We start from the raw sequence: 25015 nt of genomic DNA, 5'->3' as shown, positions 1-25015 counted from the left end.
CAGATCTACCTAACACATAGAAACAAACAGAGAGGCAGCCAAAATAAAGAAACAAAAAAATATGTCCCAAATGAAACAATAGAAGAAACTCCAGAAAAAGAACTAAATGAAATGAAGGTAAGCAACTTACTACAGACAGAGTTCAAAACACTGGTTATAAGAATGCTCAAAGAACTTCAACAAAAAGATAGCAAGCATTAAAAAAGAGACCATAAAAGAGAACCAGTCAAAAGTGAAGAATACAGTAACTGAAATGAAGAATGCACTAGATTCAGGCTGGCAACCTGGAACAGGAATACCTGCCTTCCCATGTACTTGTTCTGTTTCTGTTCCATTGACCAATATTGAAGAAATGTGGATATTTTCCAAGTTTTTCCTTCTGGAATGGAAATTGCACTAACTTTCCAGTGTGTTAGAAGTAGCAAAAATTATTGAAAACGTATTATTTATAAGCTAGACTTACTGTTTTTATAGGATTCTTTATATTGTTTAGCAATAATCAATTCACGTGTGTGTTTCACAGTAGACTATAAACAACTTCAGAGGGGAAAAAAAAAAGAATGCACTAGAAGGAATCACCAGCAGACTAGATAAAGCAGAGGACTGAATCAACGATTTGAAAGACAAGGTAGCAGAAACCACCCAATTGGAACAGCAAAAGGAAAAAATCAAATCAAAAAACTTTTTGATTTGTTTTTTGATTTTTTTTGATACTTTAAGAGACCTCTGGGATAACATCAAGGGTCACAACATTCACATCATAGGGGTACCAGAAGGAAAAGAGAGAAAGCAAAGGATTGAGAACCTATTTGAAGACATCATCACTGAAAACTTTCCTAACCTGGTAAAAGAAATAGACATAGCAGTCCAGGAAGTGCAGAGTCCCAAACAAGATGAACCCAAACAGACCACAACAAGACACATTATAATTAAAATGGCAAAGGTCAAAAACAAAGAAAATTCTAAAAGCAGCAAGAGAAAGGCAACTAGTAACATATAAGGGAATTCCCATAATATTGTCTGCTGATTTCTCAACAGAAACTTTGCAGGCCAGAAGGGATTGGCACAAAATATTCAACATGATGAAAAGCAAGGATCTACAAACAAGATTACTCTACCCAGTGAGTCTATCATTTAAAGTCGAAGAACAGATAAAGAGCTTCCCAGACAAGAAAAAGCTAGAGCAGTTCATCACAACCAAACTAGTATTACAAGGAATGTTAGAGGGACTCTTTGAAATGAAAAGAAAAAAAAAAAGATAAAAAATATGAATAATAAAATGTTACATATCTATCAACAATTACTTTCAATGTAAATGGATTAAATGCTTCCATCAAAAACATACAGTGGCTGAAAGAAAACAAGAACCTTACATATGCTGCCAACAAGAGACTCACTTCAGATTGAAAGACACACACAGACTGAAAGGGATGGAAAAAGATATTTCACGAGAATGGAAACGGAAGAAAAAAACAAAAAAATATCTGGGGTAGCAATAATTATACCAGACAAAATAAACTTTAAAACAAAGGCTATAACAAGGGACAAAGAAGGACCCAGTAATCCCACTTCTGGGTATTTATCTGAAGAAACCCAAAACGCTACTTTGAGGGGACATGTGCATCCGTATGTTCACTGCAGCATTGTTTACAATGGCCAAGATATGGAGGCAGCCTGGGTGTCCATTGATGAAAGAATAGATAAAGAGAAGGTGGTACATATATATAACGGAATATTGCTCGGCCATGGAAGGGAATGGGTTCTTGCCATCTGTGGCAGCATGAATGAACGTGGAGCGTATTGATTGTACTGAGTGGAGTATGTCAGACAGAGAAAGATAAATGCAATGTGATTTCACTTACATGTGGAATCTAAAGAATAAAGTTAACAAACAAAACAGAAACTCACTCATAGATACAAAGAACATTTTGATGGTTGCTAAATGGGAGTGGTGTTGAAGGGTGGGTGAAAAATGGGAAGGGATTAAGAAGTACCAATTGGTTGTTACAAAGTAGTCATGGGGATGTAAGTTATAACAGAAGGAACATAATCAATAATATTGTAATAACTATAGTGTCAGATGGGTACTAGATGTATTGGGGTGATAGATGGGAGGGGGTTGTGGGACAAGGTGATGAAGGTGAAGGGGTTAAAAAGTACAAATTGGTAGTTACAAAATAGTCATGGGGATGTATAAAGTAAAGCCTAAAGAATATAGTCAGTAATATGGTAATAACCATGTATAGTGCCAGGTGCATACTAGACTAGTCAGAGGGTCACTTCTTAAATTATACAAATGTCTAATCACTATGCTGTACACCTGAAATTAATACAAAATAATATCAAATGTTAACTGTAATTGAAAAATTAAAAAGGGGAGGAAAGATGAAGGGGGATAAGAAATTCAAATTGCCAGGTATAAAATAAGTCATGGGGATGTAATGTACAGCATGGAGAATATAGTCAGTAATATTGTGATAGCGTGGTACAGTGTCAGGTGGTTGCTGGACTTATGGTGATCACTTCTTTAAATATATAAATGTTGAACAACTATGATGTACACCTGAAACTGATATAATATTGTATATTAGCTATATATATTTAAGTGTGTTTTTTCCAGGACCCCAAGTCAAGTAGTTATTTAAATCTAGTTGTGGAGGGCACAGCTCACAGTGGCCCATGTGGGGATCAAACCAGCAACCTTGTTGTTAAGAGCACCACACTAACCAGCACGACAGAGCTAACCAGCCGCCCCAGCTATATTTTTTAATAAAAACCTTTTTAAAAGAGCCCCAATAGCAGATGTCCTTCTATAACCTACGTTAAGTTTCTCTGTGCTGTTCGTACAAGGTAACCTGTTCACCACTACCACTACCCACAAAGGGGACATAGGGTTTATTTGGCCAGGAGCAAGATGGTCATTTCTTTTATACTATGTAAATTGCCCCCTCTTGTTGAAAGCAGAGATCTGTACTAGAATCACTGATGGAGGTATGTGAGTGTACGTGTGTGAAAGAGAGAGAGTGAAGTGACCCCTCAGCAGCCAGCGAGTCATTGATACCGATGTTCGTTGTGTTTGTTTCCAAAAAGGGATTTCCCCACTATTGTGATCATTCCTTCATTGCCCTATTGCCTTTGTTTTTTTTTTTTTTTTTTTAGCAAATACCAGGTCTGAAATTCATTCAGTTTCCTCTTCCTCTCCACGTTACTTCCCCATCAATATCATTTCCACAAGGTACTGCGTTTGTGTATCAGCCCTCTTTCCAAAGCTTACTTGTTGACCCTTTGGATAGGTCATTTAAGAACTCACAGAACAAAGAGTTATAAAGATATTTGGATACCATCAAATACCTTTGGGTATCATTCCCACATTTTAATTGTGCAGAAACTGACTTTCAGACAGATAATAAAGCCAGTCAGAAACAAAGCTGGGACTTCAGGCAAAGTTCTGACTTAAGTCTAATACTTTTCTCACAACATTCCTGATTATATGATGGCCTAAAAAGAATAAGTGTATATTACTACCTTGGGCCACATATATTAATTATTTCAAGCCATTACCATGTTACTTTTTTTAATAACAAGGTAAAAACAAAATTGGTAATCAGCATAGGGTAGCAGAAAGACAACACAAGCTTCATAGCGAGATAGATATAAATTTGATTTGGGGCCTCTAATTTACTAGCTGTGTTACCTTGGGCAGACTGCTCAACTTTGCTGACATTGTAACTACCTGAGAGTACTAAGCATCAAATGCAGTGGTATATATAAAGCATCTAACATAGTAGGTGCTCAGTATAGATTGGTTGTCAATAATTCTAACCTACTACTAAAGAGCTGTGCCACTCTAGCAAATTTCTTGACCCCTTTGGGTCTCCATTTCTTCCTCTCTAAAATGAGAAGATGAAAAAAATCAAATGAATTCCAAAGTCCCTTTCAGTTCATCAAGAAATAAGTAATTCCCAAATGTCCCTTCACCTTAATTTAAATTCAACAAACACTTAAGTAGCTATACCCGTCCTAGGCACCGAGCAATTCCAACTACCACCGGAAAGTATGATTTCAGCAGAATGGGATCCAACTCCATGGTACTTGAAGTTCCACAGAGAAAAATGATTATGCAAAACCAAAGAACTTAACCATAAGGGAAAGTCTACAAGGATATCACATACCTAATGTAATAAATAAAAATAATGCAGGATGTACCTTATATTATTACTCTCTGTTTGTTTATTTTTTGCTAGGATGGAAGATGAGAACTAAAATATTTATACTATAGAACTATAACCAAGGACTCAGGAGACATTTAGTTAGAGCAACTAATACCATTTTTTGAAAAGGAAGAAATGAATAATAAACTTCTCTTCCCATATGCATCTTATGCTAGACTTTAAATTGTAAGATATTTGTGTCATTCTGAAACAGAGGAGAATAACATTTATTCTGAGAGGTGTTTCACAGTGATAAACGTTAACATAAGAAGGTAGTTGACCATATTCTCATATTATTTTTGAATTTCATGTTTTGGATTTACATTCTCTAAAAATAAAATATAATGTAATTTAAATGCTTGAATCTTATAAGCAAGACCTGGAGAAATATTATCTGATCTTAAATGAAAATTTTAACTATAAAGTTTTACCCCCTTTTCTCTTCCATAAGGAAATCATTGTCAGTGGAATTTTTTTTCATTACAGGTAAGGCTTTTTACAAATAACACCCTATGGGTTCAAAATATATTTAAAATCATGATTAGAGCTCATAATCATGGTTTCCCAAAAATACATTTCAGGTTTACTCTGTTATAATACCCGTTCAACATTATTCATCTATGTTTTAGAATATTAGAGTACACATCTGAGGTGATAAAACGTTATCAATAACAACAAAAATACTGTGCCTTTTGTGAATATGAAAAGACAGAAAAGGCCCATTTAAATATTATCTCAAATGTATTAAATAATATAATCTTTTTAAAAAAAATCACTAGCTGTGTTCTATGGGCTAATTTTTTTTTTTTTTTTTTTTTTTTTAGTCATAAAAGATGAGTAAGAGTAAACTCTGGGCTCCGGCATACTTTGTGTGTGAAGTTCCAGAGAGCCACAGAAATATGATTTAGGTGTGTACATATCAAGCACAGTGTGAACCAGAGGCACAAAGCCTGGATCCTGTTTGTGGTGGTGTTACAATGTGATTTTTGGACAAGTCCCTTCACCTTTGTAGTTCTGTTTCTTTATCTGTGAAACAACAGGAGGATCCATCTGATCCTTTTAAGGTTTCTTCCAGTTCCTATAATTACCATCTGTGTGAATCCTCAATACAGCATTTGAGGGGCACAAGACATGGGGCAAAAGCACTCACAGGAGAGAACTTATCCTGCTCTTCGTGCAAGCTGCCAGGACAAGCCAGCTTCTGTAGGGAGCCAGACACTAAATGGCTTGGCTTCATGCCTCGGCTAAAGAACACCATCGATGACTATGAAAGCACTTAAAGAGGCTCAGCCAGAGGAAACTATTTTCTGAATGCAGTCCAAAAAATAGGTAGGGGATGTGTGAGTCCTGACAACCTCAGACCCTTTGTGTCCTCAGCCTTTCATCTTGGCTGGCAGAGGCACTGAGTTCATTTAGGTGACCTATGCTTTCTGAGCCTTAGAAGAAATAATTCTGAAAATGAATGGTTCTCATTCCCAGTCCCATTTCTGACCCTTGAAAATACACATATTTTTATGCAGCAGCTACATTGCATGTAATAGTCCTGGGACACCTTCATAAGACAGTTTAGCATTGTGGTTAAAAGTATGAAATGGGTTCGAATCCTGGCTCTACTACATAATTGCTGTGTGATCTTGGAATAAAAGTTTAACCTCTCTGTGCCCCAGGTTCTTTTTCTGTAAAATAGGGAAACTAGTAAAACCTAACTCATAGCGTTGTGAAGATTAATTAAGACAATGCATGCAAAGCAGTTAGCACAGTGCCTGACATAAAGTAAAAAAAAGGAAGGAAAGGGAGAAGGAAGGAAGATTGACTGATCCTGGGACCAGGGATGCCCTTTTCAGGTTTATCTGAAGGCCAAAATCAATTTGCAGTGAATGGCATCTGCTCATCTTTCTTCTTCTGAGCAAACAATATGGCAAAGACTCAAAGCTGGGGTTATCTCTTACTAATAGAATTCTGTAGAAGTCAGGAGGCAATGATATTATCCTGAAAGTAGGAAAGAGTTACTCTGGTTTAAGACACGATCTGTAAAAGAGATAGAAACACACACAGACATGTATTATGGTCATACAGAATCAGAGAAAGGGGGTTGTTTTTCATTTATGCCTTGTCAAGTGTGGCCAGCATTAAAAGCTCCAGAATTTTATAACTGGATGGCTCCCTAGAGACCATCTAGTTCAACTCCCTGACTTGATAGGTAAGTAGCTGAGGCCCAGAAAGTTTAAGCAACTTACCTGAGGTCATTCAGCAGTAAATGACAGTGCCAAGATAAAGAAACTTTCTGACTCCCTCATTTGCCCACACAGTACTTGGCAGCCTGGTATCCTGCCCTTGTTGTGCCAAACAAAGCATTAAGACACACATACACACACACAGGTTTCTCATTTTGCCCTGGTTCCCAATAAGCACATAAGCAATTTCAACCCCTAGATCTTCTTTCCAGAGCCTCTCATCATGGGAATTGGGGAGGATCCCCATCAATCTGTGGCCCCCTGCCAGGCCTTCTTTGGTGTTTTTCTCTCTCTTGGTTCCTTCCTCACATCAGCTTTTAGGTGCTGCTATTAGTTTCTCACCTCAAAAGTCAGGCACTTCCCAGGGCAGAAGTTACCACTTGCTAACTGGTGAATTCTCATCTTCCCACAAATGCTATACCTTGAGACAAGAAATACATAAGTGTTGCTAAATTTCCTCCAGGCTCCCTGAATGAATTCAGCCAGAATTAAACTAACTCAGCCAGGTTCCTTTACAAAGTGTGTGAGTTTGTGAAGGGCTGGGGAACCCTTCGGCTCGCCTGATGCAGAGAACAGGAGACAGAGGAGACCAAGGAAGAGGACATGGATTGGAGGTAGGAGGGAAATGGGTAGAAGGAGTACACTGACAAAAAAAAGTCTGGATCCTGGAGACAGCTGTGCTGTTGAGACTGACTCACTGCTAAGGGGACAGAACTGCCAAGGGAATCGCAGTGTTTTAATTACAACAGACTGGTGCCCCAAACTACACAAGTAGGAACAGGCAGAAGTTACCCCAAAGTGGCAGAAACAAGGAACTCTCTCTTCCTCCTGCTCCCTTCTCTCTCATCTGATGCTGGCCATTCTGTGCCTGGCGGGCACACCCCAAAGTTCCCTAGCATCTCCCCTCCAGGGAACCCCCTCTCCATACTCTCCCAAGGTCTGAAGAGAAGCATTAGGGCATCAGAGGTTTCGCTCAGCTCTACCAACGGCACACCCGTCCCTTGATCTGAAAGAAGCTTTCGCTGACTGTTTTAAGGTGACAGACGTGGGGGCGCTTCTTGTCCCTAAGTATATGCGCCCGCGTAGTGTGCCCCTCAGCCTAGGTCGCTGCGTCTCTGCTGTGAGGGTGGGAGGCGTAAGTATCATCCAAGTGTTCCTTCCCCGCACACGCATCCACCCACGAAACCGGAAGGAAGGCTTTCCTCTTGCCTTTTTCCCCTCCCTACCTGAATTCTGGGACCAAGTTAGGCTGCAACCCGTAGAAAGCAGCGGAGAGAGTGACCAGCCACCCGGGCTTGTAACTCCCGTTCTCGCACTCCAGATAAGGCGGAGACCACTTGACATGGCTCTTGTCCCCGCCAAGCCCGTCCCTGCGCCGCCAGCTATGGCCCAGGCCCCGGGGCCCCTGATTGGAACCGCGGCGGTGTACATGGGTCCTCCACTTGCGCCGGAGGCCATGAAACCACTCAGTCTCCAGCGTGGCGTTGGCCAAGTGGTGTGCGGAGGAGGACAGGTCCTGGAGCAGAATGCGACTCTCCTCACGCGTGGCCTGGAGGAAGACCTGCGGGGCCGACGCGGACAGCGACTCGGTGCTGAAGGTGATGGCCGCCCGGGAGATGCTGGGCTCGCCCTCCAGGAGACTCCGCACCAGTGCCTGGTACCACTCCAGGTCGTCCTGCAAGTTCTGCTCCCGCGACTTATTGCTCTGCAGCATCATGTTGAGGAAGTTGGTTGCGTGGGTCAGCGTGTCCAGCGCCCCGTGCAAGGAGGGATGGGAGCTGGCTAGGGCTGGCGACTTCCCTGGCAGGCCCGCCAACTCATAGCGGCTCGAGCAGTTGGCGAGCTTCAGCTGGTGGGAGTCCCCGGTGTGGAGGTAAGAGGCCACGTCCATGGGCACCTCCTCGGCGAGTTTCTGCGCCAAGATGGTGCCGTCGGTGGAGCGGCTCCTGGGAGCAGAGGGGTCCGAGGCAGAGGCTCGAGCGGGCTGCTGGGCGTGCTGTTTCGCCCTCAGGGTCCTCTCTCGAGGGGAACCCTGCCGTCCCGCGGGATCACGGCTGGCGCCAACGGCCCCCAGTCCCAGATGAGCGAGCAGGAAGCAGAAGAGTAAGAGATAAGCCATGGCTCCCATCTGCCTCGCAGAGAGGAGGGCAGGTAACGGGAGGGGTCACTTTAAATTTTGGTCGTCGATTTATCAGCAGTAAGACTTTTACTAGGAGACTTCCCTCTTCTGCAGATGGCACCCAGTCGAAAAGGACTTTGAAATAAGAATGTCTCAAAATTAGCCCTCTAGCTAAGCTACCGTCACAGGAAATCGAATCACCTGTAGCAACGCTGGCTACAGCCGCTCCACGATGGGTCGGCTGGGGATTACGCACCTCACAGCCTTGAGCAGAACAGGTTACCTCCGCTCTGGCTCCCGGCAGCTATAGTTAGCCTGCTTACGTCTTTCTGCTGGGCAGCTTCCACCGCCGCTCTCATTGAGGTGTGCTCCAGAGCTGCTGCTGCTGCTGCCGCCGCGGCCGCGGAAGACGCTACTCCATCATCTCACCCGTGGCAGGTCGTTCCCGCCTCCGGAATCTGGCTCCTCCTCCTTCGCTTCGCCCGGAGGCGCGGAGCGCGCGCACCGACCGGCACCGCGAACACGGCAGCCAGTCCCAGGGAGCGAAGGTTTCTTTTAAGACGTTGCGTCTCTGGAGTCGAGAAGGCCAGACAGCTGGTTAATTGGAGCCTTAGATTTGGCCACAAACCACACTCCTGCCTCTCCCTGCTCTCGGGAGAAAAGCCGGTTTAAAGAGGCAGCCTGGCCGCAACCAAACCCTTGTAGGGCGGCTTCAAGTCGTCTTGTTCCCTGTTTGGTCGGCTCCTCTGTCAATCAGCCGTTTGTTGGGAGCGGGGCGGGAGCTGTCCAGTGCTGAACCCGAGGCAGCACGGAGGAGGCAGTGAAGCGGGATGCAGCAGCTCCGACGCCTCTCACCCACTCGCGTTCCCTGATGACTCGGAAACCTGAGGGGGTGGGATGGGGTGGGCGGGAGTGAGGGAAGAAGCAGAGCTTTTGTGCCTCAGAGCTTAGGAAACTTGAACGGACTGAAGAGGAGGGTGTTGGCGGCTTGCATGCTTAATTCAATCGTGCTTAACTCTTTTGCCTGGAAAAGAGGGAGAAAGGAGTTTTCATTTCTGACTTAAATCGCAAGGGAGGGACGTAGGATGGAGATGTGTCCTCCCGAGCATCTGCTCATTTTTGGCCAATCATCAAATCCTCCTCGTTGTCGATTAAAGAAATGATTGAAACCTACTTGCAGAGTTCTTAGCTATGAGAAAGTAATGGAGACATCTACTGGCTGAGCTTTAAGGGAAAAGTGCCATATTTAAGGAAGCTCTACTTGAACGGGGGCCAGGTTGAAGGGGAACCTGTCAAAGTGTATGCAAGTGAAGATGTGGAAGAGAGTACCTGTGCAAAAGACAGGACTCATACTGTGAGCGAATGAGAATGGGTGAGTCTGTGTCGAGTGAGAAGGGAAGCCATTCTTAGAGTTCCTAGAATTAATGAATATAAGAAGTAAGACATCTGGTTAACTATAGATTGGGATATATAGAAGACTTGAATAGGTATGCCAAGCCCCTCCCCTCCAATTAGTGGGAAATCCCTTCACACCCATCCAATTGTTTTCTTTGAAGCTTTAAGAGTGTACTCTTACATTCTGGAAATACTAATTGGTACTGGATATGTTGTTTTTTCACACACTTCCACTTCCCATATGCACTCCATTTTCAAGTTCCCCAAGAAGGACACAAATAGAAAATCCCAAATTCAGTTCAAATCCCAAATAATTAAAAAAAAAGAAATGACACTCATGGCATTCTATGATAGCACTGCTTCGATTTACTTTGCCGTTTTATTTCATTCTCCTCACTGAGAAAATGCCTAAGCATTGAAATGTAAGCTCTAAAGAGCAAACATTGGTCTGCATTGGTCACTGTAATATCATGAGCACCTAGAACACAGAGAACATACTTCTGGCATATAGTATGTTCTCACTAAATATTTGCTAAATTAATGAGTAAGCCAGAAGATCATGGTGATGAAGCTAATTATTTAAAAATCTATCTCCATACCTGAGAAGTCTGCCTGGTATGTCAGCAATGGGGGCTTTTGGAATAAGACATAGCAACCATTTTTACACAGTCTCCAAGTGAGTTTTTATAGCTATGCAAAGAATGGTTATTAGGTTTGTATTTACTTACTAGTAGATTTTGTGTTCATACCCGACTTTTTGTTTAAATTTTGCTTTACAGTATGCTCCTTTGCTAAATAAAGGTCATCCCAGGCTAATGCTCTATTATATGTGGCAAAAATAACAGAAGGAGTCTCTGTTTATTTAATTTATCAGAGTTTGTAATATGATTTTCCATCTATTTAACCATCTAAAGACTGAACTGTAATTATATCATTAATTGATGTTTTTAGAAAATCTACATAGTTCAACAGTTATTTAAAATTTTCTAGTCACTTAAAAAGGAAGATATAATTTTATTAGTAGGTCCTTCTATAAGTAATTCAATGACACAGCATAATTGAAAGACTTGTGTTCTGGTCTCAGCATTGTTTTAAACAAGACATGTGACCACTGGCAACACATTTAAAGTTTCTGTGTCTGGGGACACAAACTGCCCCTGGACCGCATGATTTGACATTAACGGAGTACTGAAATGGCACCTGAGCCACTCTCCAGGAGTGCCAGTCCTTCTCCTAGAGCACATCTAACAAGAAAGGAGCAGCCTATGAGAAGCTCTTGCAATTTTAGCATTCCCTTCAGTGGATCACCTTCAGTCTACATTGCCAAACAACTAGGGTGAACTAGTTGGGTCTAGAACAGCACTGCCCAATAAAAATATAATGTGAGCCACAAATGTAATCCATATATATAATCTTAAATATTCCAGTAGCACATTTAAGAAGTCAAAAGAAAAAAAAGTGAATTTAATTTTAACAATATATTTTATTTAGCCCAATATATCCAAAACATTATCTCAATAAGTAAGCAATATAGTAATTATTAATGAGATATTTTTATACTAAATCTTTAAAATATAATGTGTACTTTACATTCACAGCACATAGCACTTCACACTAACCACATTTCAAGTGTTCAACCTGTGGCCCGAGGCCACCATAGAGGGCATGCTCTAGAAGATAGTGCATTGTGGTCTAAAATGTTCTAGAAAGCTTAGGTCCCCTCAAGATAAGCACCATGGTTCAAATGCTCTTAGGAGGCCTGGTCCGTTTATTAGATTTGGAGTCAAGGTAACTGAGTAGGTAGACCACCCTATGTCTATGTTAGTGCCCATCAATGAAGGAGATAATCCAAAAGACGGTTTTATAAGGGACCAAGATTTACCACATACAAACATACTTTTAAACAGACTATAAAATTCCACACAAACTCACAAAGACATATCACTCATTCAATAAATGTTTATTGAGTCTCTACTACATATCAGGCATTTTGCTTGGTACTGGGGCAAAATAGATACATCTTCTGTATAATAGATACATGGTCCTTACAAGCAAGTGGGGTGGAGGGAGAGAGAGAATAAAAATATGCAAACATATAAACAAAAAATTACGTATTGTGATAAATGCCATGAAGAAATCAACACTGTAAATTAATAAAGAATGCAGGGTATGGGGGCAAGGAGCTTCTTCTATAAACAGATAAAGGAAAGAAATATTTCTTGGTGAAGAAATAGCTGAGCTGAGACCTAAAGAATGAGGAGTAGTTAACTAGATACTAAGGAGTAGTAGTGAACCATCTAAGGGAAAGATGGAAAAAAAACCTACCCTAGGTAGAGGGAGTAGTACTTGAGTGCATTAAGACTACAAATATTCCATTCTTAGCAGGAAAGAGGAACAGAAGAAGATAACTGCAATAAGCAGAAGATCATATATAATATGAAAAGTACAAACAACGGAGACCAAAAGAAAATCATTTTACAAAATAAAGTGATCCTAACATGAATAGCACCCATTATCACAAATTATATGAACATAATTTGTAGATGGAGATAAACATCCCTGTGTGACCTCAAAATTAAGAATGAAGCTGTCTAAATGCATACCGACACTGTGTAGGAGCTTGACTGTAATAGAACAATATATAAAAGATATTAGGTTCTGTGTGAAAAAGACCAAAGCTTTTTCATCACAGCCTGAAATGCCAGTCTAATTGCTTTAGAACAGTCAAATTTGCACTGTTCTAAAAGCAATATACATTGGAGCTGTGAGTTATTAGTTCTCATTATATAATTGATTGATCACTATAATTAAAAGGAAGATGTGATGTTAGCCTACCTTTAAGTAAAACAAACTAAAGGAGGTCAAAAACTGCTGAGACCAGATTTTATGTGAGCAGTATAGGTATAGTTATTTTTAAAATTTAAGTGCTGCTATAAATCATTTAAATAAGCAAGGATTAGGACAGTTGGATATGATGAAAGGACACTGGATTGGAAGTTGGGATGCCCAACTCTACTCTTGGCTCTGCCGTTATTTAGTCATGTGACTTTTGACAATTTTTCTCAACTCTATGAGCCCCTTTGCTTCTTCAATAATGTAAGAGTGGATGGATTAGATATATCACAACTGTAATAATTGCAGCTGAGTGATGGATAATGGTCCGGGTATATTTTCCAGGAACTCACTGTTCTGTATAATTCTAGATTTACAAGGTAAATGTTATTTTTAGAGTAATTAATACTAGATCTCAGTAAAGTAGTACAACTCCAATAAAATTCCTGATAGAGCAAATAAAACTACAAAGAGACAGCACAGTCTGTCAATATAACACAAAATGAGAAGTCCCGTTCTTGGATTTCCCTAAACTGATGCTAGCCCTGTGCTTCACGTGATCATTTGCAAAATAAGAGTATAGTCTTTGTTATCTAAGAGCAGTGGTTTTAAAATTTAGGGATACATAAGTATCATTAGAGAGTTCTTATCATCCCTGGGAATCTGGATAGAATTTGAGAATCTGCATTTTAATAAGCACCACAGGTAATTTTTGATACAAATGGAGCATATGCAGATAAATAATGCCTTGTGTCATGGAAAATAACTTTAAGATAATAGGAGGGAAGATCTCCTGGTAAACACAAAGCTTTGCAATATGAGGTCTGACAATTAAGTTCCTGAACTCATCCTAGAAAACGTGCTACATACCTCATTGCTGAATATCACAATGATCACCTTTGAAGTACTCCCGTTGGGAAGTTATGCACTGACGCCAGTGCCTAGTCCACCCTTCAAAGCAATTTTGGAACTCTTTTTCTGGAATGGCCATCAGAGCTGTTGTCGTATTATCCTGGATGTCCTGAATGTCATCAAAATGTCTTCCTTTAAATATTTCCTTTATCTTCGGGTAAAGAAAGAAGTCATTGTGGCCCAGATCAGATGAGTAGGGAGGGTGTTCCAATACAGTTATTTATTTACTGGCTCAAAACTCCCTCACAGACAGTGCCATGTGAGCTGGTGCGTTGTCATGATGCAAGAGCCATGAATTGTTGGTGAAAAGTTCAGGTCGACTAACTTTGTTTTTTTTAACTTTTATTTATTTTAAGTGTGTTTTTCCAGGACCCATCAGCTCAAGTCAAGTAATTGTTTCAATCTGGTTGTGGAGGGCACAGCTCACAGTGGCCCATGTGGAGATCAAACCGGCAAACTTGTTGTTAAGAGCACCGCGCTCTAATCAACTGAGCTAATCGGCCGCCCCACAGGTCATCTAACTTTTTCACGCAGGCTTTTCAGCACTTCCAAATAGTAAACTTGGTTAACTGTTTGTCTAGTTGTTACAAATTCATAATGAATAATCCCTCTGATATCAAAAAAAGGTTAGCAACATCATTGCAACACCTTCACAAACTTAATAAACTGTGAAATGTAGGGGGGAAAAAAGAAAAGAACACCTGTAAAGAGTACCATCATCATCATCATCATCTAAGCATTTCTATAGCACTTATAGTGGCCGGATCTTATTCCATAGAGTGGACACACTTTAACTCATTTAGTCTTCATTACTACACTGTGAGTTTAGTACTGTTACCATTGTACAGATGGGAAACAAACAAAAATGAATTACCCTAAGTAATACAGCCATCTGGCTCCAGATGTCATACTCTTAATCATTATACCAGTGGTTCTCAAACGTTGATACGCATTAGATTCACCTGGAGAGCTTCTGTTAGAGCACACATTAGAGGCCTTTCCCCCAAAATTGCTGACTCAGTAGGTCTGAAATACGGTTGAGAATGTGCGTTTTTAACAAATTCCCAGGTGACGCTGATACGCCTGGTCTAGGGACCATACTTAGAACCACCGTTCTTCGCTGTGATTTTCAACATTATAATCTACCACCTCTATATACTTACACGTTTCCATGTATATTACATGGGAAAAGGAGACAGTCAACATTCACGGATGAAAAGATGCCTGAAATCTGCTAAGAAAAAAAACTCTCTGGTTTTCTATTTCTAACTTAGAAAGATTAAGATGTTTATGTTTTTTACTTAGCAGTTTATTCTCATCTTCCTCCAGTTTACCCTTAAAACTCTTACTCCCTGTCAGCATCACTCCTTCTCTTTCTAGAGTCATCTCCTCTTCTTTTCACTGTGAAGTTTTGACTCGGGCTTTCTTGCATTCCAGTGAAGTGAATTTTTATAAGTACTATGAAACACAGATTCACCAGTCACTAGGGCTTTGACCCAAATTGCTACTTTTCCCTAACCCCGAACCCGCCCCCATGCACACAAAATGATTCTGTAAACCTAAAGACACCTGAAGAAATTCATGACCACAAGGAAAGAAAACATCAGGAAATAGCATTTATGCAGAAAAGTCCTGACTGTGCTTAAGGCAAAGTATTTTCCTAAGCCACTCTCCATGGCACTGACCTGACACTTAGCAGTGCAAGAAAGGACAAATACGGCATTTGCAAAAAATCACACCAAGTTAGAAAACCCAACTGCAGTCAATACAAGGATTGACTCCCTTTCTCCTTAAGGAACAAGGACAAAAAATTTGAAACAAAATTTACCAAAAAAGGGATTTTGTGGATAGGAAGAGATGAAAAATTGATGATTTTGTCTTTCCTCAATTTTGTCTGCTTCCCTTACTGGAGGGAAGTGCCTCATGCAATATGTATCAATATGCTGTTGTAGCTCGTGATGTTCTCATCAGCATATGCATATTACCTTGGACATAATGGGGGTTTACTTCATGACCAATTCATGACTTGGCTTTCCATCTTAATACAGGGGCTTTAGAAAGTTGGGAATTTCAAGTGTCGAGGACCATGGCCTCGGGGCACATTGTGCACATATAGGAGACACTGATTAATGACAATTCCTCATTGATAAAGAGCAGAAACTTGTAAATCCAAACAAACTTATAAAGAATGAGTTTAGAATAATAAGTTGCTTGTAAAATGTTTGCAATTTTAAAAAAACTTGAGGAAAATAAACCTAGTAATATTAATATTATTGAAATTTCAGGTATCATCTTAATGTCAGGATTGCATGGAAAATTAAACAAAGAAACATAACACAGAAATACATTCCAACAAACTGTAATGAAAGAAGAAAATCACTGCATGTGTTCCAATGGAAATATCTTCAGGCAAGAAAATGCTGAACCAAAGTGTGAGTTCAGATCAAAACAGTTTTGCAGGTCTGTGATTTTATTTTGACAGTAACATTATGTATGCCTAGTTTTTTGTTTGTTTGTTTGTTTGTAATATTTACTTCAGACCTCTACTTTCCCTAAAGAAAAAAAATGGAGGCAAAGAAATTTGTTGTTCAACCTCTGATCAGTTGGTCTCTCCTCTTCCCTCTTCCTTCTCTGACAGACATCAAGTGCTCAGTGACAAATTAGCTGTAAATCCGAATTGTCCCCAAAGAAAGGGAAGAGAGAACTTCCACATCTGTGAGGTACTTATTGAAGTTTACTTAAAACTGTCTTCTTTTGATTGCTTTTGATGCTAGATTTAAGTAGGTCTAATACATAAGCCTGAATCCTGTGACATATATAAATCATTTCTACTTGTCATTTTAATGTACCCTTTGAAATAAGTAGTTTCAGGGAAAACTTTGCCCAATCTTTACCAACAGCTCCCCTATTCCGACAGAGGAGAATTTTAGAGAAGATTTGGCACAAGAAGATTTCAGCTCCTTTTGTTCACTGTGTCTATGAATGTTATACAATAATGGGGCTAAATTCAAGTATACATAACCATCACCTATCACAATATCTGGGGAGGAATTGATTCTTCATGAGCACTCTACAGAAATAACAAGTTGTTATATATTGCATAGAAAAAGGAGACTAGAGAACAGAGGCTAAAAAGAGAAACACTTTTCAAGAATATGCAGTACCCTGAGTACCAAATGTAATGAAAAGTAGCTGTTTCAATTGTTCGTTTTTATATCTCAAACCAGATATTTTAGAATAAAAAAAAATTAAAATTTAACTAAAATTCAAGGAAGAAATAAGAAAGCTTTTCTGAATGTCAAGTTTTTTTAAAATTGAAATGGGTTAACCAAGAACTGAAGAGAGTCACATTCCTTGAAGAAAAATTTGTGATCTCCAGTAGAAATGATATCTATGTATGAAAAATGAGTTATATTTAATCCTGGCTGGATAGACAGATGAACCAAATGGTCACTGAAATCTGTTTCTTTCCTACAGTTTTGTGAAAGACACAGGAATATATCCTGTTATGTTCCCACATACAGGAAAACTAGTGCATACATATTTAACCCAAACATAATACTTCTTTGTGGCATTAAAATCTAGTCTTTTTTGCTATCACTCTTCTCATGTTGCATTACTCAACATGGCACTCAAGACTATTTACTAACTTTTTTGCCCATCTCACCAGTCCTCCACTACCTTCGGAGACCCTTCATTCTAACAAACCTGTGCTTTTTACCCTTTTCCTTTATAAGTAATTTACACACTACTGTTCTATGTCTGCCTTTATAGAAGCTAATTTGGTCTATTGAGAAAGGTTCCACAAATACATGTTTTCTCTCCTTTAAAACATTTAAAAACTACCAACTCTCTGAATGGACATTTCTCCAAAGATATACAAGTGACTACTAACTGCATAAAAAGAGGCTCAACATCATTAGTGTTTAGGGAAATGAAAATTAAAACCACAAGGTACAATTACATACCCACTAGAAGGGCTATAATAAATAAGACAGACCATAAAAAATACTGGTAAGGACATGGAAAAACATGAGCATTCATACACTGCCGGTAGGAATGAAAAGTGGCACAGTTACTTTGGAAAACAGATTATCAGTTTCTTTTAAAAGTTCAGTATAAACTACCATATGACCCAGCAATTCTGCTCCTAGGCATTTACACAAGAGCAATGAAAACATGCCCACACAAAGATATGCACATGAATGTTCACAGCAGCATTTTTCAGGACAACCAAAATCTAGAAACAACCTAAAGGTACATCAACTGGTGAATGGACAGATACAATGTGGTACAGTCATATAATATGAGGTGTGATCAAAAAATACGGTGAATGTTTAAATAAAAAATTTATTACGGTAAAAGACTCATTGTCATTAATCCCCTCAAAATACTCCCCCTCACTTCAAACACATTATCCCATCGCTCTTGCCACTTTCTGAAGCAGTTCTGGAAGTCTCTTTCGTGAGTGTCTTTAGTTGCACTTTCATGTCTGCCTCAATGTCCTAATCAAGTCAAAACATTTACCTTTCATGGTCATTTTGGAAGAGCCAAAAGTCATAAGATGCCAGATCCAGTGAATAAGGTGGATGAGGACACTGTAATGTTTTTATTTGACAGAAATTTCTGTATAACAGAAGTGATGTGTGACACGGATCATTGTCATGATGGAGGATGATTTATGGCACACTTTAAAATACACCTTCTCTCTCAACTATAGCTCACACCCAACTGACGTCACCAAACAAGTTGAAACTTGTTACACTTCAATACCGCTTCCCGTATTGAAGATCCTGTCTTTCTGTTGCATGGCACTCGGCAGCAGCATTCACTACATGTGTTGGTCACACCTCATACAATACTATTCAGAGGGTGGCCCAAGATAGTGGAATAGGTAAATGCTATGCATGCAGCCTCCTAGAATCACATTAAACTTACAAATAATTTATAGAACAATCAACCTCAAAAATCATCTGAAGACTAGCTGAACAGAGCACCTATAATTAAGGATATAAAGGAGAGGCCAAATCAAAACTGATAAGAGGGGCAGAGATTCAAAAAGAACTGACCCCAAACCCACAGGTAGCTGTTGAGCAACGAGAGGGACACTTTGGAGGTTGAAGTCCCCCCGAAGAAGGAAGCGTCCCAGGACCACAACAGGATCCCTAGTCAATGGGTCCTATGCCAGGAAGAGGAGTCCCCACAACATCTGGCAGTGAAAATCAGCAGGAACTCCATCAACCCATCCTTATGAGAGGAAGGCAGCTAGAAACCCAGATGTCCTCTTAAAGGTCACACACAAAGTCATACTGACTTGCAAACACTCACCAGGGATCTGGTGGAATGGCAGCAACTCGAGAGACACCAAAGACTGAATTATGTAGCATCACGGAGATGGCTGAAGGGACAGCCACTGTTGTCCTAGTGTGGAGCCCACCTCACGGGTAGCCTACAGAAGGGCGCCATCTTTTCTCCCCCAAAAGGCCAAATCTGAGACCTCATTGGTCTAGCAAAATCTGCATGTGTGCACCACTTTGGTGATGCCCTGGGTCCCTGCCCCACCCAGCTAGTGATGCATTGCCTGGGGCACCCTTGGCTCCTGGGCAGCAAGCCCTGCCCCATGAGCTGTGGAAGGCTTTTACAGCAGTGGATGGCTGGTGGTGGCCTAGGGAACTTTCAGTGGCAGATAGTCACAGCTGGTGCTGCAGCCTCTCTTGGGCAGCTCTTGGGGAATCTGTGTGCCTGAGGTGAGCAGTGGCTGGCCATGGTATGCTCAGGGAATTTTGTGGAATAGTCACAGGATTAACACTGGTGAAAGAACTGAATCTACATTAACTTTGTAAAAACCACCGCCCACAACCCATGACTCCCTGGGACCCTGCTTTGCCCAGCTACTGCTGCCTCACCAGAGGAACTCTCAACACTTGTTCAAACAGCCCTGCACATATCTAAGGAGACTCTTTCAACTGCCAGGCCTTACATCAGCAACTGAGCCTTAAGGGCAGCCAGCAAGTGGCAACAGGCCGAGGGGGTCCTGAGCCTTTTGTTAAGCTGTCCCAAGCTTTAATACGGAGGCAGCAGCCCTCAGTTCACAGCAAGGCCACCCACACACACCTCCAGGTCCACCACAGGGAGCAACCAATCACATATAGTTTTGTAGTTCCTACCAGGTAGCCCAGGGCTGGTCACAGGTAAGGTTGACATTGGTTTGCACATGAGTCCCTCCCAAGAGACACCAGAAGAAACACATCTAGAGGCCAGCTTCTGAGCACTACCCACTAATGTACCAAAAGCAATCAAGGCTCAACAACAGGAGAACACACACAACACACTCAAAGGGCACTCCTGGAACACATGCACAGGTCATTGGGGACACTGCACCACTGGACCACACAGGACACATACTACATAGAGCCACCCAGCAAAAACTGAGAGACATAGAAGCAAACACAGAGAGCCAGCCATAACGAGGAAACAAAGAAACATGTTGGAAATAGAAGAACAGGAGAAACCTCCAGAAAAAGAACCAAATGAAACGGAGGCAACCAACCTACCAGAGATGAAGTTTGAAACACTAGTTATTAGAATGCTTGAGGAACCTAGTGACAACTTCAAGAAAGAGATAATAAGCATAAAGAAGGATATAGAAACTTCTTTAACCAGTCAGAAATAAGGAATACAATAACTGGAATGAAGAATACACTAGAAGGAACCAACAGCAGATTACATGAAGCAGAAGATCAAATCAGTGATTTAGAAGACAAAGTAGCAGAAGACACCCAATTGGAACAGCAACAACACAAAGAATTAAAAAAAAAAAAATGAAGATAGTTTAAGGGACATTTGGAACAACATAAAGCATAACAACATTCACATCATAGGAGTACCAGAAGGAGAAGAGAGGAAGCAAGAGATTGAGAACCTATTTGAAGAAACAATAACTAAAAACTTTCCTAACCTGGTGAAGGAAATAGACTTACAAGCCCAAGAAGTATAGACAGTCCCAAACTAGATGAACCCAAACAGACCCACACCAAGACACATCATAATTAAAATGGCAAAGGTTAAAGACAAAGACAGCATCCTGCAAGCAGCAAGGAGAAGAAAACCAGTTTCTCATGAGGGAGCACCCATAGGACTGTCAAGTGATTTCTCAAAAGAAATTTTGTAGGCCAGAAGGAAATATTCAAAGTGATGAAAAACGAGGACCTACAACCAAGACTACTCTACGAAGCAAGGCTATCATTTAAAATTGAAAGAGAGATAAAGAGCTTCCAGACAAGAAAAAGCTAAAGGAATTCATTACCACCAAGCCAGTATTACAAGAAATGTTAAAAGAACTTCTTAAAGAAGAAGGGGTAAAACAAAATACAAATAAAAGAAGATCAAAAATATAAATAATAAAATGGCAATAACTATGTACTTATCTATAATCACTTTAAATGTAAATGGATTAAGTGATCCAACCAAAAGGCAAAGGATAGCTGAATGGACAAGAAAACAAGACCCATGTATATGCTGTCTACAAGAGACTCATCTCAGATCAAAAGACATACATGGACTGAAAGTAAAGGGACGGAAAAAAGATATTTTACACAAATAGAAACAAGAAGAAAGATGGGGTAGCACTACTTATATCAGACAAAATATATTTTAAAATGGCTACAACACAAGACAAAGAAGGACAATACAATGATAAAGGGATCAATCCAACAAGAGGACATCACCCTAGTAAACATCTATGCACCCAACATAGGAGCACCTAAATATATAAAACAAATATTGACAGACATAAAGGCAGAGATCAACAGTAACACAATCATAGTAGGGGACTTTAACACTTCACTGAAACCAATGGACAGATCTTCTAGATAGGAAATCAACAAGGAAACAGTAGCCTTAAATGACACACTAGACCAGATGGATTTCATTGATATTTTTACAGCATTTCACCCCAAAGCAGCAGAATATACATTCTTTTCAAGTGCATATGGAACATTTTCCAAAATAGATCACATGTTAGGCCACAAAACAAGTCTCAGTAAACTTAAGAATGAAATCATATCAAGCGTCTTCTCTGACCACAATGGTATGAAACTAGAAATTAATTACAAGAAAAAAACTGAAATGCACAAAACACATGGAAGCGAAATAATATGCTGTTGAATAATGAATGGGTCAACAATGAAATCTAGGAAGAAATCAAAAGATAACTTGAGACAAATGAAAATGAAAACACAATGACCCAAAATCTATGAGACACAATGAAACAGTCCTAAAAGGGAAATTCATAGCAATGCAGACCTACCTCAAGAAATAATAAAAATCTCAAATAAACAGTCTAACTTTACATGTAAGGGAAATGGAAAAAAGAAAAACAGCAAACAAAGCCTAAAATGATTACAAGGAAGGAAATGATAAAGATGAGAATGGAAATAAATGAACTGGAGACTAAAAAATATATATACAAAAGATCAATGAAACCAAGAGCAGGTTCTTTGAAAAGATAAGCAAAATTGACAAACCTTTAACCAGACTCATCAAGGAAAAAAAAAAGAGGGAGGGCCCAAATAAATAAAATCAGAAATGAAAGAGGAGAAGTGACAACTAACCATAAAACCACAAAAAGTTTTAAGAAAATACTGCAAGCAACTATACACCACAAGTTGGACAATCTGGAAGAAATGGATAAATTCATAGAAGCATATAATCTTCTAATTCTGAATCAAGAAGAAACAGAAAATCTGAACGACCAATTACTACCAACAAAATTGAAACAGTAATCAACAAGCTCCCAAAAAACAAAAGTCCTGGACTACATGTCTTCACAGGTGAATTTTACCAAATATTCAAAAAATAGTTAACACTTATTCTCCTCAAACTATTTTTAAATATTCAAAAGGGGAGAACGCTCCCTAGCTCATTTTACCAGGCCACCGTTATGCTGATTCCAAAATCAAACAAAGACACTACAAAAAAAGAAAACTACAAGCCGATATTCCTGACGAACATAGATGCAAAAATTTTCAACAAAATACTAGCAAACCGAATTCAGCAATACCTTAAAAAGATCATACACCACAATCAAGTGGGATTTATTCCTCGTATACAAGTTTGGTTCAATATCTGTAAATCAATTAACATGATACCCCACATAAAATGAAAAATAAAAATCAGTCATATCAATAAATGCAGAAAAAGCATTTGACAAAATCCAGCAGCCATTTATGATTAAAAAAAAAACTCTCAGCAAAGTGGGAATAGAGGGAACATATCTAATAAAGGCTATATATGACAGATCCACAGCTAATATACTCAATGGGGAAAGATAAAAGCATTCTCCTTAAGATCAGGAACAATGCAAGGATGCCCACTTTCACCACATTTGTTCAACACAGTACTGGAAGTCTTAGCCACTGCAATCAGACAAGAAAAAAGAAACAAAAGGCATCCAAACTAGAAAAGAAGAAGTAAAGCTGTCATGATTTGCAAATGACATGATGTTATATAGAGAGAACCGCAAAGATTACACACACACACACACAAAAAAAAAAAAACTATTAGAACTGAGAAATAAATTTAGTAAAGTAACAGGATATAAAATTAATATTCAGAAATCAGTTGCATTTTTATACACCAATAACAAAGTATGAGAAAGAGAAATTAACAAAACAATCCCATTTATAATTGCACCAAAGGAAATAAAATACCTAGGAATAAATCTAACCAAAGAAGTAAAAGACCTATAGTCAGAAAATCATAAGACATTGAAGAGAGAAATTAAAGAAGGTACAAATAAATGGAAGTATATATCATGCTCATGAATAGGAAGAATTAACATTGTTAAAATATCCACGCTACCCAAAGAAATCTGTAGATTCACTGCAATCCCTACCAAAATACCAATGGCATTTTTCACAGAACTAGAACAAATAATCTTAAAATTTATATGGAACCACAAAAGATCTCGAAAGTCACAGCAATCCTGAGAAAGAAGAACAAAGCCAGAATATCATGCTACCTGATATCAAATTATACTACAAGTCCACTGTAATCAAAACAGCATGGTATTGGCATAATAACAGACACATAGATCAATGGAACAGAATAGAAGGCCCAGAAATAAATCCATGCCTATATGGTCATTTAATCTATGACAAAGGAAGCAAGAATATACATTGGGGTACAGACAGTCTATTTGATAAATAATGCGGGGAAAGCTGGACAGATACATGCAAAAAAAATGAAACTGGACTACCTTTTTATGCCATATACAAGGATAAAGTTAAAAGTGGATTAAAGGTTTTAAAGTAAGACCTGAAACCATTAAACTCCTAAAAGAAAACATATTAAGTAAACTCTACGACATTACCTTTAGTAATACTTTTATTGTTATATCTCCTCGGGCAAGAAAAACAAACAAACAAAAATAAACCAATGAGATTATGTCATATTAAAATTTTTTTACAGAGCAAAGGAAACCATCAACAAAACAAAAAGACATCCCACTGAATGGGAGAAGATGTTAGCCAATGATACATCTAATAAGGGGTTAATATCCAAAATTTATTAAAAAAAAAAAAAAACTCATACAACTTAACACCAAAAAACAAACAATTCAATTAAATTATGGGCAGAGGACCTAAATAGACATTTCTCCAAAGAGGACATACAGATGGCCAATAGATGTGTGAAAAGATGCCCAATGTCATCTAGATACCAATCATCAGAGAAATGCAAATAAAAACCACAATGAGATACAACCTCACTCCTGTCAGAATGGCTATGACTAATAAATCAACAAATAACAAGTGCTGGCAAAAATGTGGAGAAAAGGGAACCCTCACGTGTTGTTGCTAAAATTGCAAATTGGTGCGGCCACTATGGAAAACAGTATGGAGGTTCCTCAAAAAAATAAAAATAGAACTACCGTATGACCCAGCAATACCACTCCTTGGTATTTATCCAAAGAAATCCAAAACACTAATTTGAAAAGATACATGTACCCCTATGTTTACTGCAGCACTATTCATTATAACCAAGATATGGAAACAACTGAAATAGACGATCAGATAAAGAGGAGGTGGTATATATACACAATGGAGTATTACTCTACTATAAAAAAGAATGAAATTTTACCATTTGCAACAACATGGATGGACCTAGAGGGTATTATGCTAAGTGAAACAAGTCAGACTGAGAAAGATAAATACCATATGATCTCACTAATATGTGGAATTTAAAGAACAGAATAAATGAACAAACAAAACTGAAATATACTCATAGACGCAGAGAACAAACTGATGGTTACT

The 25015-nt window shown here is 39.3% G+C and overlaps 1 protein-coding gene across 1 annotated transcript in view; it reads right to left on the bottom strand.

Moving 5' to 3' along the window:
- Window positions 1-10717, bottom strand: part of GPR158 (G protein-coupled receptor 158) — a 394094-nt gene extending 383377 nt beyond the window's left edge. Inside the window, exon 1 of the mRNA XM_033100781.1 lies at window positions 7672-10717. Coding sequence (XP_032956672.1) covers window positions 7672-8573 — 902 coding nt within the window. The 5' untranslated portion in view covers window positions 8574-10717. The remainder of the gene's footprint in view (window positions 1-7671) is intronic.
- Window positions 10718-25015: the final 14298 nt, after the last annotated feature.

The sequence above is a fragment of the Rhinolophus ferrumequinum genome, assembly GCF_004115265.2.
Source record: "Rhinolophus ferrumequinum isolate MPI-CBG mRhiFer1 chromosome 5 unlocalized genomic scaffold, mRhiFer1_v1.p scaffold_110_arrow_ctg1, whole genome shotgun sequence".
Lineage (NCBI taxonomy): Eukaryota > Metazoa > Chordata > Mammalia > Chiroptera > Rhinolophidae > Rhinolophus > Rhinolophus ferrumequinum.
The sequence above is the reverse complement of the archived record's forward strand: the minus strand, read 5'-3'. Positions and strand labels throughout refer to the sequence as shown.